Here is a 16,560-nt window from a genome sequence, read left to right as displayed (position 1 = left end):
AAGAGAAAAGATACCCACCACTATAGAACTGCCAGAAGGCTACAAACTCTATGATGTGATAGAGGGCAGGCGACCACGTTGCTATTTGTGCAGAAGCGAAAAACATCTGAAAAAGAAGTGTCCAACCACTTCACAACAAGAGCAACAACAACAACCACTACCACAACTAAAACACTCCGAGTAAAAAGCACTACTACCCACACCACCATCAACACAGAAGACAACAAGAGAAGCACACCAAGCTAATCCATAAACAACAAAAAATAATACAACACCCGAGAAAATACCTGAGAAAATACCAATACCACCAACAACAGCAAGAACTAAAGGAACAGAAAAACAAAAAAAATATACAAAAACTGATTCCCCATCCCTTATACCGCACTCACCACACACAAACACTCAACAACCAACAGCAACGCAAACAACAGCACAACCACTTACACAGACATACATAGAAGCCTACAACATACCCCTACCCCCTTCTGATTCCTCAGAAAATTCGTCGGAAGACGAAACCAGCAAGGAATGGCAAATAGCTAGAAAAGGAAGGCAAAAAAAGAGCAGAAACACAACCAAACCAAATGCAAACACAAACAAAGCAGGGAGGAAATACATCTCCCGAAGACATTTCGAAACCCACCACAAACAACAGCCACACCAACACCACAAAAATATATACAGCAAACATGCTCACAGCTATAGACACCAAAAACATAAATTTGATGGAATACATCAAATCAAAAACAAACATAACAGAAGATGACATAAAAGCAAACAATCACCCATACACAACACCACCAGACCACATCAAAATACTACATATCTCCAGAAGTCTGCACCACACACTAAAAGGCATTTTCCCCAGTGCGGTTGGTAAATGCCAAAAATACCTCATGAAGAAACTTTACTAGGATCTCCTCGAGGACAAACCAAAGGAGGAGAAAACTTTCCTTTCACTTGTATTTTAATTCACTAGGATTATGATCAAGATTGGTTGTGTAAATGCGCGTGGCTTGGGGTCCCCTTGGAAACAAGGGTACCTCTTAAATAAAGTCACACAAGTTAGAAATCATAGCCATAAGTGAGACCAGACTCTACAATCCACGGGCCCTAAAGACCATGTTTCGCGGACAGTTCAACATTTATTTTTCCCCTTGTCTGCCAAGAATGAGCGGTGGTGGCACCGCGGTACTCTTTTGCAAGAGTCTGGATCTCAAAGTAAAGACAATATTCATAGACCCGGAGGGTAGACTGGTTATCCTGGATGACGACGGCAGCAATGGGTGCGCTTTTCGACTCGTAACAGTCTACGCACCGCCCTTGACAGGTCGGGCGGATTTCTTTCAACGTCTAGAAGTATTCTTGGGAACGTCTCATCCTTTACTCCTGGTGGGGGATTGGAATGCTACCTTGGACATGCATGTAGACTACATTGGAGGAGATAGGAATAGAAGGGGATGCAAATGCCTCAGAGACCTGCTCAGACGCTTTCAACTGTCTGACAGGTACTGACTAGACCACCCGAATGCGCCAACGTGGACATGGAGCAACTGCATCAGGTCGTCGAGATCGTATCTAGATAGAATACTGTGTAGTACAGGAGATAGAGATAGCGTAGGATGTCCACAATTCCACATAGTCAGCTACACCGATCACAAACTTGTGACATGTATGCTAGACTTAGGTAAGACACATAGGCAGGGTCCCGGATACTGGAAACTAAACGCGTCTTTCCCATCGAGACAGGTTTTCAGAGACTGGATTAGCACACTAGTAAAGAGGGCTTTGACGGGAGCCATCATCAACAACAAATAGTGGTTCGCCCTCAAGAGAGCAGTAAAAGCAGAAGTGATTAGGTACAGCAAATCACTAGCCATAGATAGAAACAGAGTAGAGGGTGAGCTAGTTAAGAAGCCAGAAGAGGCAATTAGAAGCGGCATCGCATCTGACGTTTTGGCGGCGAAGTTGGCCCTCAACCAAACACGAAGGGTGTGTTATCAGAGCTAGGATGCGTGCTCTAAGGAATGAAGGTGTTGGAGCCGTGAGAGAGGCCGGGTGGCAGAGGCACAACAGAGCAACAAAGCCACCATTCAGTCTCTGGTAGATGAACAGGGGCACAAATTACTCGAACCAAGTAAAATGTGTGAGGGCTTTCAACAGCATTTTGCCCGACTGTTCGAGACGAGTGACAGGCAAGAACATAGGGTGGACTTCAGTGCCTACCACGACTCTCGACAAGAGAGGCAGAGCGCTGTGAAGGTGCCATCACGGTGGCGGAAGTGCAGGACATGATGGCAGAATGCTAGAGGGACAAATCGCCGGGTTTGGATAGTCTACCCTACAAGCTTTACAGTTGTATGCCAGACTTGTTTGGAAATGTCTTGGCAGTGCTGTACTGCAACTGGCAGCAAAACGGGAGCATTCCTGGTTTTGTGAGCCGAGGAGCCATAACACTGCTGAAGAAAGATCTAAACAAGGGGAATGTAATAGATAATTTCAGGCCCATCACTCTGCTTAATGCAGACTTGAAAATTTTGGCCAAGGTGTTAGCCAAGAAGTTGGCGCTTGTCATCGAGAAACTGGTTGACAAGGCGCAAGCGTGCGCCGTGCCGGGCCGGAGCATCCATGACAACCTCCACCTGATGCACTACATCATAGACAGGGTAGTTAAGGAACCTGGAATGGGTGGGACGCTGATCAATTTGGATCAATCGAAAGCTTTCGACAGGGTAGACCATCGATACTTGGAGGATGTCCTCAGAGCAGCTAGTTTCGGTCCCGTCTTCTGAGGCTGGATAGCCGCTTTGTACAGAGGCATCTGTTCGGTAATTCGCGTAAATGGACATCTATCAAGACCTTTCGACATTGCACGTTCAGTCCGTCAGGGATGCCCCCTCTCGTCGCTTCTCTACGTATTGACTCTTGAGCCATTATTGCGGAAGCTGGCAACTCTGAGGGGCATCCCACAAGAATTGGGATGTGGGACGAGCGTGTCTGCATACGTGGACGACGTCATCATCATAGTGTCTAGCCAGGAGCAAATCGAGCAGGTCGGCGAGACACTGAAAGACTACGAAGCGGTGACAGGAGCAAAAATCAACCAGGAAAAATCAGTACCTGGAGAAGCAAGCCCATGCCGTCCACCAGTGCCTCCGTCGTGGGACGCTGGACCGACGGTCCAGTCGAGTTGCTCGGGGTCTAGACCTCCAAATGGAGAAGAACTGGAACGAGATAACGTGTAGGGTGGACACTCTCACCAGGCAATGGGCTGAGAGGAAACTGTCCCTAAAAGGTCGGGCAGAGGTAGCGAACTCATACATCGCGTCCGTCATCTACTACCGCTTGACCGTCGTGCCTTGTCCCGACCCTACCATCACCAAACTAGAACACATTCTCTTTCGTTTCTTGTGGAAAGGATGCGTCCCGATGGTCAGGCAATCCATTTGCTGTCAACACCCGTTAAAAGGAGGACTGGGTATGCCGTGGTTGATGATGCGCAGACATGCACTGGGACTGCTTTCCCGCAGCTCGTCTCCATGACCGAACTGCAATCGTGGATCAAAAAGAGGCCGAGGAAGGGCGAATGGCACTGCGAGTGTCACGTTGCTCTCAAGCAACTATGCTGTGCCGGGTCGACCTTGAGTGACTTCAACACAACCAAAGCATTCTATAGGGGATTAGTGGAGGGGAGGTGCAATGACGAGCTCAGGGCGAACCTGGACGTCGACGAGGAGTACCTGACCCACCTGTTCAGGACGACTTTCGGGCCAGAGATCCCTGGCCTGGCAGTGCTACCCGTTCGGGATAAGCTCTACAGACATGGCTCGAGAAACACAGGGCTGACCTGCCCAAGATGCAGTCAGAATGACGAAACCGTTCTGCACGCACTCGTGCAGTGTCCAACAATTTCCGACCTGTGGGCTTATGTCGAACAACTACTGTCATGTGTGGGACGAGTCGGTTTATCAGCCGAGTCAATCGTCAATATTGTCACGCCTCCTTCCTTCAAACGGGAAGGAAGAGCTATTTTCATCATCCTTGTGGCTATGGCGAAAGAATGTATCTGGTGGACGTGTCTGAAAGGATTGGAGACAAACACTTTCCTCTCTGGTCAATCTCTCATCAACTTCTTCAAGTATCATTTGAAAAGGAAAGTGAGAGTAGAGAGGAAAGTTCTGTCTAGCGAATATTTTAAAAAAAGATAGGTGAATGTAGCAAGGATGGCACGTATGAATGACGAAGCCACCTTGAACATAATCCTATGAACCCGGAAATTTAGAACAGAGGGTTACCTACTTGCAAACAAATGTGGTAACATGTAACAATATTGACCGAGGTTACCGTGGTCTTTTCCGTAGGCTTTTCTTCCAACGGATAAACCTATTTCTGCTTCCCCCTTACACCTTACATCATGACACTGTGATACACGATCCCTATTGATCGTTTCTTTTCTTCTTTTGTTTCTTTTCCTTTTTTTTCTTTCTTCTTTCCCTTTTACGATCCCTTTTGATCGAAAACCTACCCCACCTTTATATTTTTTTCTCTCCCCCAAAAAGAATAGCTCTACTTTGTAATCTGTCCCGTCTGTGTGCAACTCTGTGTGGCTAATAAAGAAATCTATCTATCTATCTATCTATCTATCTATCTATCTATCTATATATATATATATATATATATATATATATATATCATCATCATCATCATCATTTAGCGTCCGTTTTCCATGCTAGCATGGGTTGGATGGTTCAACTGGGGTCTGTGAAGCCAGAAGGCTGCATCAGGCCCAGTCTGATCTGGCAGTGTTTCTACGGCTGGATGCCCTTCCTAACGCCAACCACTCCGCGAGTGTAGTGGGTGCTTTTTACGTGGATATTTATTTTAAAATTAACAATCTTATCCTTATTTATTTATATATATATATTATATATATATATATATATATATATATATATATATATATATATACATATATATGTATGTCATTCATTCTTTCCAGTAGAGAGAGAGCAAGTTTCTAACCTAGATCAAGGCTTCTTCATTAGAATTTCAACATCAAAAGCAGGGTATTTTTGCATGTATGTATACGTGCAGATTTATATGTTTTGTTTTATGTATGTATCCTCATGCATGTACTTGCATATCTAGACATGCTCAGATATACTTAAATGATAAACTTCTGAAAAGTTTTACAGATTTTTACAGTTCCAGTGATGGTTTGTGTCTGTTTTCTCCTTTCTGGTTTTGAGAAGCCGAATTTCTCAAGATTGTTATTTAGGTAGTACATTGCATATCCCAGTGCCCCAATAATTACAGGTATAAACTTGAACTTCTAATCTGGATAGAGTAAGTGCAGATTTCTTAATAGTTCAGTGTAGGTATTCTCTTTTTCACTGATCTTCAGCTTTATGTTAACATCCACTGAGCAGCTAATTTCTACAACTGTACACAGTTTCTCTTCTCCATCACAAATCATTATATCAGGTCTGTTGTACTTACATTTTTTTTTTGAGGTTTTCACTGGGACATTCCACAGTGCTCCATTTTATTATGAGTGGCTATGGCTTCTGTGGGTTTTTATTTCTTTGTCCTCGAGATTATCCTTCTGACAGATTTCATTACGTATGAGTGTGTGTGTATATATATGTAATCATCATCATCGTTTTTATATATATATATATATATATATATATATAATTTCTTACTTGTTTCAGACATTTAACTGCAGCCATGCTGGGGCACTGTTTTCGAGAATGTTTAGTTAAATGAATCAACCCTCATACTTTTTTTTTAAACCTAATACTTAGTGCATTGAGCACTCCTTTCTTGTCTGGTTGACATATGCAATGCCTTACATTTTTACTATTTCTTTTTTAGGTAACCTGCAAGGACCAGGAAACCCTGTATCCATCCCAGACACTACCCAAAAGTATCCCCTACTATATCCTCCACATGAATCCACCAGTTGTTTTACATAATTTGTTACCATATGATGTGCAGTTTTCTCTGGAGGTACCTTTACATTTGCTGTCTTATTCTGCATATTGAATAATGTTTAACTCTTTCAGAGTGGCTGGGTTGCAAACTCCACCACCAAAATAAACACAAGGAACCAGCAGCTCCCAAATAATTCTATTTTTGTATAAATTGTATGAATCAAGTTTTGTTAGATTCTTTATATTTTTGAAATGTTATTTCTTTCCTTTTTATTTTTTAATTGACAATGATTTTTGTAGTAAGTAGTCAGAGTAGTGGTGACAGTAATACCACCAACACCATTATTAATAGTAGTGGTGGTGGTGGTGGCAGAACCAAAGGTATTAGTTGTAGTGGAGTGACAGTACCAGTTGTAGTAGTAGTAGTAGAATGCCAGCAAAGGGGATTTAAGGAGTCGAGCTAACCCTAGCTTTTTTTGAACAAACTAATATTTCTAATTCCGTTTTGTTTTTCAGGGTACCAACTCCTACAGTAGTTTAACCCATGGTGAGATGACACCTCTGTACACTGTGGATGTTACCAAAATGCAGAAATTGTCCTTGCAGGTATGTAAATGATCTATTTGACCAGTGTGGGCAGTACAAGCATGGCTGTGTGATGAAGATGTTTAGTTTGCAAATTTGCAGTTTCACGTTCAATCATTTGAAAGGACATTTTGAGCGTCTTTTCAATGTAATGTTCGGATAAATCAAAGCTATGTGAGTACAGAGTGCATAGAGCCCATCAAAGGAAGCATTTTTTTATTCTGTTTGATGGATCAATGTAGCCTTTGGTGTCTTTATCAGGGTCCAGTCTGTTGTGAAGTCTTTGAGCTTGTCTGTTGTTTGAGCATGGATCACTTCCCACTGCTAATTATGACGAAGCCATAAATAAATAAATATTGCTGTGTTTAATAAGTTCACTTCCCAGCCATGTGAATTCGTGTTCACTCCTGCATGCATGCCTTCTACTGTAGCTCCAAGATGATCAAAGCCTTGTGATGGATTTGGTTGATAGAAACTGAAAGAAACCCATTTTGTGTGTATGTGTGTGAGCTCATTTTCCCCTTGCCTTTTGCTGGTTTGTAAATAATGGCTTCCTGACTCATTTGTTTGCAGTTCATCACAAAAGCATGTCCAAGCTTCTTGTCATGTTGTGGTTTCTCTATAAATAAAGGGCTCAATTATACAGGGGTCCTTTACTTCCACTTGGTTGCATAAAATATGCCTAGGTGTTTGTTGTTCAATAGACTGGAAGAATATTCCTCTATCTGGAACCAAAAAAGGGTTTGGTGCCAGAAAGGGCATTCAGATATAGAAACTCTGCTCCAAGGCATTCTCATCAAACCCATGCACACATGGGAAAATAGATGTTAAAACAATGATGAACATGGTGATGATGATGATGATGATGACGACAATGATGACGACAAAGATGATGATGAAGACGATAATGGCAATGATGACTGCAGACTAACATTAATGAGACTGAAATCAGAACTAATCATCTATTGTTGTTTTCTTTTGCAGATAACTGATTACCTGTCTTGTGACTGGAGTGGGAACCTAGACATTGGCAATGATATGGAAGAGTTCAAAGCTATTTCTATGGAAACAGAGACTGATATGGAATCAAGTGAGAAATATCTGAGCATCAGTATCCATTCTGTTCAGTCTTTGACTCATGATCTTCGCATCTATTCCCCTTATTGGATCATGAATAAAACAGATTTTCCTGTTTTGCTGCGGGTAAGATTATCATCTCAGAAACAAATATTGTTGCCATATTTTCTCAGAAAAAACTGAATACATAAATTCAAGAAAATATCTTTTATCTCAGGTTGTAAGATATATATGTGTGTGTGTGTAGGTATATATATATATATATATATAAATGAATATAAAATATTAGAAAAAAACCACCTTTTATCAATTTTAAATGAATTATTAAATTACACCATCTAGAAAATTACATATAATAGAAAATTTCAAATCAAAATAACAATTAAAAAGTAAAGATTAAGTAAATTACAAGAATAATGTAATGTATATAATAGGTAGAAAACCGACACGTGTTACGCTGCTATATTTAAGAAATGATTATAGTAGTAGAGAAATCACTTGCATATAAATATAGTCGCTCATCAGGTTAAAATATAATAGAACAGTAAAATAATTAATAAATATACTTTAATATATACATATATATAAACACATATATAAATATATATGTTTATGAAAATTCTAAATATACATAATTGAAAAATAAAATAATAATTCAATAATTAAATACTTTAAATTTAAAGGAAAAACACAAAGCTATAAAATGTCATTAAATTATAATCAAAATAAGAAATGTTTCAAATATAGACAAACTCCTTACATAAGCTAACCATATAATAAATATACATGTGTATATTAATATTACAAACTATAACAAAATAGACTAAATATCAAATAATATAATACCTAATTAACTTCAATCTAGTATTACAAATACATAATCCACCTATATATCAATAAATAATATATTATTATATAATATTATATATATATATATATGTGTGTGTATATATTACATAATATTATATATATATATATGTATATATTATATAATATTATATATATATATATATATAATAGCGAGAATAATATTTTAATGGAAAGAAAGGAACCTATCAATCCCAAATTAAAGAAAGGTGCTAAAATATTCTAACCAAAGAACAATTCACTATGAAGTTGTACAATCAGAATCACCAGTTCTCTACTAAACCTCTATTAACAATAATAAAAACGATCAAAGTCAAAATAATAGCAAGAACTAACTAATATTGATAAGCAAACTAAATTACTAAGTTCAACGATTCTGATTAATCTGTCTAGATTTTAAAAGGTTAAATGTCTAATTAATCAACTCAATCGATTCCATTCATGAAAAATACAATAAAAAATTTGAAATAGTACAAATACACTCAAATCCATTATATAAGCTCATTATATTAATATCCATGTATAAAATCTATAGATTTAATATATCACATGATAAAAAAGTTAAACATAAATATTATATTAAAATAAAAACTAGTATATTTTTTTTAAATTACGATTTAATGAAAGTAATATCTAATTATAATAAGAAATAAAGTCTAACCATTATAAATTCTCAAATTAAATGAGTTACTTCAGTCAGTAAATATGTATGAAATAACTTCCATCAGTAATTGTGAACTTCTTTCTGTCAGTAACTTATTGTTGTTTGTAAATAACGATTGAAAGCATAAAGTGAAAAGAATAGCGATTGAACTTAAAGTGAAAACAATAGTGTATGAAAAATTAAAGTGAACACAATAAAAAGTGAGTGAGATATAAGGGGGATAGAGAGAGAGAGAGCTAGCTAGTTAGACAAATAAGATAGATACAGATATTTAGAGAGATAAGATGTAGACAGATAAATACAGAGAGATAGAGATGGATACAGACATATAGATAGAAAGATAGAGAGAGAGAGAGAGAGAGATGGATAGAGAGATATAGATGTCACTGATGCTAGAAAACTGGAAGTAAATATTTTTTTTAAACTTTCAAAGACGTGAATCTAATATAAAAAGCAATATTTTTTTTATGGCCAATGGATGTAAGGAAGAAAATCAATTTCTGAAAGTTGCTTCGCAAAGAGTTACTTCCCTTCTCCACGTAAACCAAGAAGGGGTATTTTTTGCCCCCACAGAGCTGGTTACTCATTATGTGAAATATTTTAAGAGTCTAAAACCATCCCTGAAACATAAGTAATGTATGTTCCCACTTTAGAGAAAATTAGTTGAAAAATACAGCTGTTATAATCTTTTACACACACACACACAGAAAGGGATTTATATTTTATTTATATATATATATATGCATTTATGTATATATATTTATATTATATGTATATATATTATATCTATACATATAAAACTCAACTTGTGTATCTGTGTGTGTGTCTGTGTGTTTAACTTCCCGGTACATCTCCTCCTAGCCAACAAATTGTAGAACCACCAAAAATGAGTCACTTAAAGTTTAGGCGAATGAAAATTGAACTGCGCTATTTCTGTTCCGAAATTCATCTCGCAAGTGCAAAAATCGATAATGTGTTTGTTTAGGCCTTATCCCATGCATTGAATAGTGAACTTTACTCAGTCAGCTGTTTGACGTGAACTGTGTTCACCATGCGTGCAAGCCTGCGTAAATTGCATGAAAAATAAAAAATCAAGATATAAAAACGGATATATATATCATCATCGTTTAACGTCCATTTTCCATGCTAGCATTGGTTGGACGGTTCAACCAGGGTCTGGGAAGCCAGGAGGCTGCAACAGGCTCCAGTCTGATCTGGTTGTGTTTCTACAGCTGGATGCCTTTCCTAACGCCAACCACTCCGTGAGTGTAGTGGGTGCGTTTTACGTGCCAATGGCACAGGTGCCAGGGGAGGCTGGCAACAGTCACGATTGGTTGGTGGTTTTTACATGCCACCGACACGGAAGCCAGTCAAGGTTGCACTGGCATCGGCCACGTACGGATGGTGCTTTTTAGGTGCCACTGGCATAGGTGCCAGGGTAGGCTGGCAATGGCCACAAACATTTGGTGCTTTTTACATGTCACCGACACGTACAGATGGTTCTTTTTACGTGCCACTGGCACAGGTGCCAGGGGTGGCTGGTAACGGCCATGATCGGTTGGTGCTTTTTACGTGCCACTGGCATGGAAGCCAGTCAAGGCGGCGCTGGCATCGGCCATGTACAGATGGTGCATTTTACATGTCACCGGCACAGGTATCGCAACCACAATTTCCATTTGATTTTTGATGCTGATGTACCTGACTCAATAGGTGTCTCCTCAAGCACAGCAGGTCGCCCTACAATCCAAGACACTTTGGATGGGCTGGGGCTTCTATGTGAAGCTGGTGCAGGAAACAGCCATGAATTTACATTATTTGTCGGGTCTTCGCAGTCACAGCATATCTCCAGAGGTTTCAGTCTTCCGTCATTGCCTCTGTGAGACCCAACGTTCGAAGGTCATGCTTGACCACCTCATCCCATGTCTTCCTGGGTCTACCTCTCCCCCAGATACCTTCAACTGTTTGGGAGTGGCACTTCTTCACACCTCTCTCCTCATCCATCCGTAGTACATGACCATACCAGCGCAGACATTTCTCTTGCATGCCACGTCCAATGCTTCTTATGTCCAGCATTTCTCTCAGGGCACTTACACTCTGCCGTGTATGCACACTGACATTACACATCCAGCGGATCATGCTAGCTTCATTTCTTTCAAGCCTACGCATGTCCTCTGCAGTTACAGCCCATGTTTCACTACTGGGAAGCATGGCATATATGTGTATATATATATATATATTTATATATATATATATATTTATATATATATGTGACCGTGTGTGTACTGTTGGCGATTTTTTTCCTCCATCTTCCCTTCTTTGGATCTTTCCTTTTCCTATGTTTCTTTCCTTCTTTCCTGAGCGTCCAATAATACTATACTTGTTCCACGTCCTCGCGTTGTTGTGTTTTCTCTTTGTGTTTTCATGTTTGGATTAACTATGTATATATATATATATATATATATATATATATATATATATATATATATGCATGTATATATATATATATATAATATATATATATATACAGATATATATGTGCACGTTATTATCATCATCATCGTTTAACGCCTGCTTTCCATGCTAGCATGGGTAGGACGATTTTGACTGAGGGCTGGCGAGCCAGATGGCTGCACCAGGCTCCAATCTTGATCTGGCAGTGTTTCTACAGCTGGATGCCCTTCCTAATGCCAACCACTCCAAGAGTGTAGTGGGTGCTTTTTACGTGCCACCGGCACAGGGGCCAGTCAGGCGGTACTGGCAATGACCTTGCTCGAATCTTTTTACACGTGCCATGTATGTATATATATATATGCATGTATGTCTATATATATATATATATATATATATATATATATATATATATATATTATATATATGCATGTATATATATGTGTGTGTGTATGGTGTTAGATGTGATATACAGAAATTGAATATTGAGAGAGTTGTCAGAATTTTGGAAAAAAATCTTTTTATTTCTTCATTATTATTAGCACTTCCATTCGTTTCTCAAACTTGTTGAATAAAATTTTGTGAATGTACAAACAGCTTGTTACCTTGTATAAAACAGATGATTTTTGGTGGGGTGGTCTTGTTTAGAAGAGAACATTGTTTTTGTTTGGGTGAGGTTCCATGACAAATGAGATATGTAGATAAATAGAAATATAGGTAGGCAGATAGGTCGATAGATGGATGGATAGTCAGACTGACAGATAGATAGATAGATAGGTAGGTAGGTAGGTAGGTAGGTAGGCAGGCAGGCAGGCGGGTGGGTAAGTAGGTAGGTAGGTAGGTGGGTGGGCAGGCGGGCGGGCAGGTAGGTAGGTAGGTAGGTAGGTAGGTAGGTAAGCAGGCAGGTAGGCAGGCAGGCAGGCGGGTGGGTAGGTAGAGGAAGAGAGAGAGAAGAGGTATCTCCTTTCCTGTTCACCATTTATTTGTTTATTTAGTCATTTACCATTTTATTGGAATGGGTTTAAGGATGGTGACCTCTTCAAAAAAAAAAAAACAGGTGCAGTGTGGTCATCACTGAATGTCTTTTTGCACTGCATGGCATTCTTGGGCAAGTGTCTTCTACAACAGACTCAGGCTGACCAAAGCCTTGTGAGTGGATTTGGTAGACAGAAATTGAAAGAAGCCCATCATATGTATATATGTGTGTATGTGTGTTTTTGTATTTATGTTTGTCCCCACCACTGCTTGATAATCGGTGCTGGTGTGTTTATGTCCCTGTAACTTAGTGGTTTAACAAACAAACAAAAAAATAACAGAATAAATACCACACTGGAAAAAATAAGCACTGGGGTGAATTCAACTAAAAATTCTTCAAGGCAGAACTCCAGCATGGCCATAGACTAATGACTGAAACAAGTAAAAGGCAAACGATAAAGGATATATCCTGGGATCAGCCCTGTGTTGTGTCCAAAACTAAGATGTTTAACCCTTTAGTATTTCAAACCAGCCTCCATACCCAGGGCCCAAATATTCTTCCAGTTATTATGCTCAAACTGGCCAGATCTGGCCTCATACACCTATCCTACAATGCCATTCTAAAAATAAAACAATCACAACATTGAAATCTCAAAGCTATGAGATAATGCATTATTGGACAGTGTAATTTACATGCTAAAAGGTTAACTCTCACTGGCTCAGTCCATCTACGAGTAAAAAGTATCATGACACAGAATGAAACTACTATATAACTGATGAATCTAGACCCCTATGATATTTCTAGCTTGCATGCATTCCCTTCATGTTCTTGCTTGATGGGGCTAGGGATTATTCCTGGTTAGTGGTTCTAGAGATATCATCATGCGTAGAGCCAACCAGGACCACCACTGCTCTCCATTGCATGCTAACTTCTCTGCATCTTCCAAATTGATGTCGTGCCTCTGGGGATCTTCCCAATCGTGTCTAGCCATCTGGTGCTGATCCTACAATGAGGCCCCTTCCAGCCTGCTGCTGCTGCTGCATTGGATGAGAATAAAGTGTCCTCCTAAGATACTGGAAAAACAAAAATAGAAAACCCATGCAATACTCAACCTTATATTAGAGTGACCTTCCTTCCTCACCCCTCTGTTGACTTTGCTATTGAATCTGGGCCACTTTTCTAGTTGTAGGCTTCAATATCACTTATGTTGATTTTAAAGTGTTTCTATGGTTCTAGAAAATGTAATAAGAATGTAAATATCATTGTGATGCCCAAACTATTTCCTTTCATGTATTTTTTTCCCCCTAGGGCACTGGTTCAGATGCTGTTTTTGAGTGCAGTCCATTAGGTGTTCCAGTATTATTCAGATACAAAAAACACAGGAGAAAAAAGGTATTTGCTTGTTCATCTGAAATCAAATTTATTTCGTGAAAATTGTTTCATGTGAAAATAGGATTTTTTTTCAGTTTTTTGATAAAGAGCAGGAAAAGGGATTCTTAACATTATGCTTTTTTTTTTCTTGATTTTCCCACATTTGCTTCGTTTGAAAATATTTTTTTCTTCCTTATTGCTCTTCCTTACTTTTACCATAATGCTAGTTTTCTTTTTTTCCTCTTTTTTGTTTTGTTTTCCATTTCTTTTCTAGGCCAAATTACAAGTTTATGATTCTAAATGGTCACAGTCTTTCTCCATGGATACAGTCAACAGTGCTGGTGTCATTATTTGCAATGATAAAGAGAGAAATCGCAAATACCAGGTGAGTTTAACCCAAGGCATAAACCTACTTTTTATTCTTTTGGCATGAAGCAAGGCCCACAACATTACACATTCTCCTCCCCTTGTGAACTTATTGAACTTTCTTGTTAAACAATTTCATGCTTTAATCCAACAAAATCGATTTAAAAACATTTAGAAATATTACTGATGTTGATTAGATTGTGATAATTTAATTTCAGTTAAAAGTTTACAACAAAAATCCTTAATTTCATTAGTAAAACTTTTTGTTGTTATTTTTAAACCCTTTTGATACCAACTCCCCTGATACTACCCCTGGTTAAATTCATATAAAATTTGTTGTTCAAAGTAATCTAAATTACATCAATGTGTCAAACTTTTGTGTCAATTTATGTACCCAACACCAGCTTCATGAGGACAAATTTTATTAAATTCTTCCTTATTTTCAAAATTAACTGAAATGAAAGCAATGTCTTTCAACTGAAATATGGTACTAAAAAGGGCTAAAGTAATCTAAACTAAAACCTTTCATCAAAACTTCAAATTAATTCATCTTTCCAAATACCAAATAATGACAAAGTTATTTTACTAAATTCTTTATTACTTTTGAAACTAATCAAAACAGAGGCAATGTATCTAGTCAGAAATATCCTGGTCATATGGTTTCACATCCAGATCTTTCCATCATGTGTATTTAAACTTTTTTAATACCAATCCATCTGAGACTGTTTCTGGTTCAGTGTTACAAACTTCTGGCTTTTAAAATCATCTTAAATTAAATTAAATTAAACTCCACCTTCAAAACTTCATGCTAATCTTTGTTCCAAACACCAACTTATTCTTCATTATTTTCAAAATTGATTGAAAAAAGAAAATGGTGCAAAAAGTTTCACAATCTGATTACTTTGGGGTAAAAATTTTGTGTATTTCGCTTTTTTTATTAGTTTATGATGCAAGTCCAGTTGTCAAAAATGAAATTAACCAAAATTGTGACAATCATGCCCTACTTTTTAATCATGAACAATTCACATTCAAGACTTCGATTTATGGAAGACAATGAAGTCGCAGATCTTTGGTTTGATTTACCTCCCAAGGAAGTAAGTTATCCATCCTTCTAGGTTTAACCTTCTCATCTCTTTTTTATTATTTTTTTTTTATTCTTGCTCGATCAAATTACTATAAAATTGGATTATATTAAACTCATGAATAAATAAATGCCTCTTAGTAGATTAACATTATCGAAACTTATTGAGTTAATCTGTATGGAAAAAAAAGGCAATTTTGCCAATGTTTGGAGTAAATGAATTTTTACAAAGTATAAAAAGTATCTTATATTTTCGAAGTGCCATAACTAAAAAAAAACACCTGTAAACATAGTCATTGGTGATTTTTGTTGTTCTGTCATTTTAGTGTGTACCATATTGGCCCATAACAGATTCCTACAGGATTTTTGTGAAATACGACCATGGCAAAGCAATTTCTCCACACATTCCTATCAAGACCATACACAGCACAGTATTACGTATGGAAAATGGGGTTGGTATTTTATTCCTGTGATATTTTGAGAAATAATCTGTAAATTCTGTTGCTATAGTAAAAGATTAATCAAGCAATTACAATCAATGATTTTTTTCTTTTTCATTTTGTTTTTCAAGTATATCAGATTATTTGCGTGTGTGTGTGTGTGCTTGTGCATGAGCGTGTGTGTGTGTGTGCTTGTGCATGAGCGTGTGTGTGTGTGTGCTTGTGCATGAGCGTGTGTGTGTGTGTGCTTGTGCATGAGCGTGTGTGTGTGTGTGCTTGTGCATGAGCGTGTGTGTGTGTGTGCTTGTGCATGAGCGTGCGTGTGTGTGTGTGTGAGAGAGCATACTCATGCATATGTGTGTACATGTGTTTTGTTGTTTTTTGGTTCAATTTGATTCATTATTAAAGTATTGATTTGTCATTAGTGATTGATCTGTCAAGGTCATGCTACAGCTGTTTTGTTTTTAAAATTTTAATAACTGAGGAAAGAGAAAAATGGAAGGCTACTTTTTTTCCAGGTTGTTTATTCCAGAATTATTTCCAAGTAATTTCCAAGGTTCAAAAACAAGAATGGAATTTTTTTTTTTTCAATTAGAAAAAATTGTTTTAAACTGGAAAGCAACTTTTGTACCTCCCTGTACATGTTAAATCAATATTATCATTGGCATACCAGACAAACTGCTTAGTAGCATTTTGTTCACCTTCACATCTTGAGCTTAAATGCCACTAAGGTCAACTTTACCTTTTAT

At 37.9% G+C, this 16,560-nt stretch overlaps 1 protein-coding gene across 1 annotated transcript in view; it reads left to right on the top strand.

Annotated features, from left to right (window-relative positions):
• Positions 1–16,560, top strand: part of LOC115223083 (vacuolar protein sorting-associated protein 13A) — a 311,737-nt gene that overhangs the window by 285,794 nt on the left and 9,383 nt on the right. The window contains exons 60-66 of the mRNA XM_036512095.1: positions 5,878–6,012; positions 6,453–6,542; positions 7,506–7,724; positions 13,862–13,945; positions 14,199–14,309; positions 15,232–15,384; positions 15,698–15,823. Coding sequence (XP_036367988.1) covers positions 5,878–6,012; positions 6,453–6,542; positions 7,506–7,724; positions 13,862–13,945; positions 14,199–14,309; positions 15,232–15,384; positions 15,698–15,823 — 918 coding nt within the window. The remainder of the gene's footprint in view (positions 1–5,877; positions 6,013–6,452; positions 6,543–7,505; positions 7,725–13,861; positions 13,946–14,198; positions 14,310–15,231; positions 15,385–15,697; positions 15,824–16,560) is intronic.

The sequence above is a fragment of the Octopus sinensis genome, linkage group LG22 (assembly GCF_006345805.1).
Source record: "Octopus sinensis linkage group LG22, ASM634580v1, whole genome shotgun sequence".
Lineage (NCBI taxonomy): Eukaryota > Metazoa > Mollusca > Cephalopoda > Octopoda > Octopodidae > Octopus > Octopus sinensis.
Note: the sequence above shows the minus strand (reverse complement) of the source record. Positions and strands in the feature narration are given on the sequence as shown.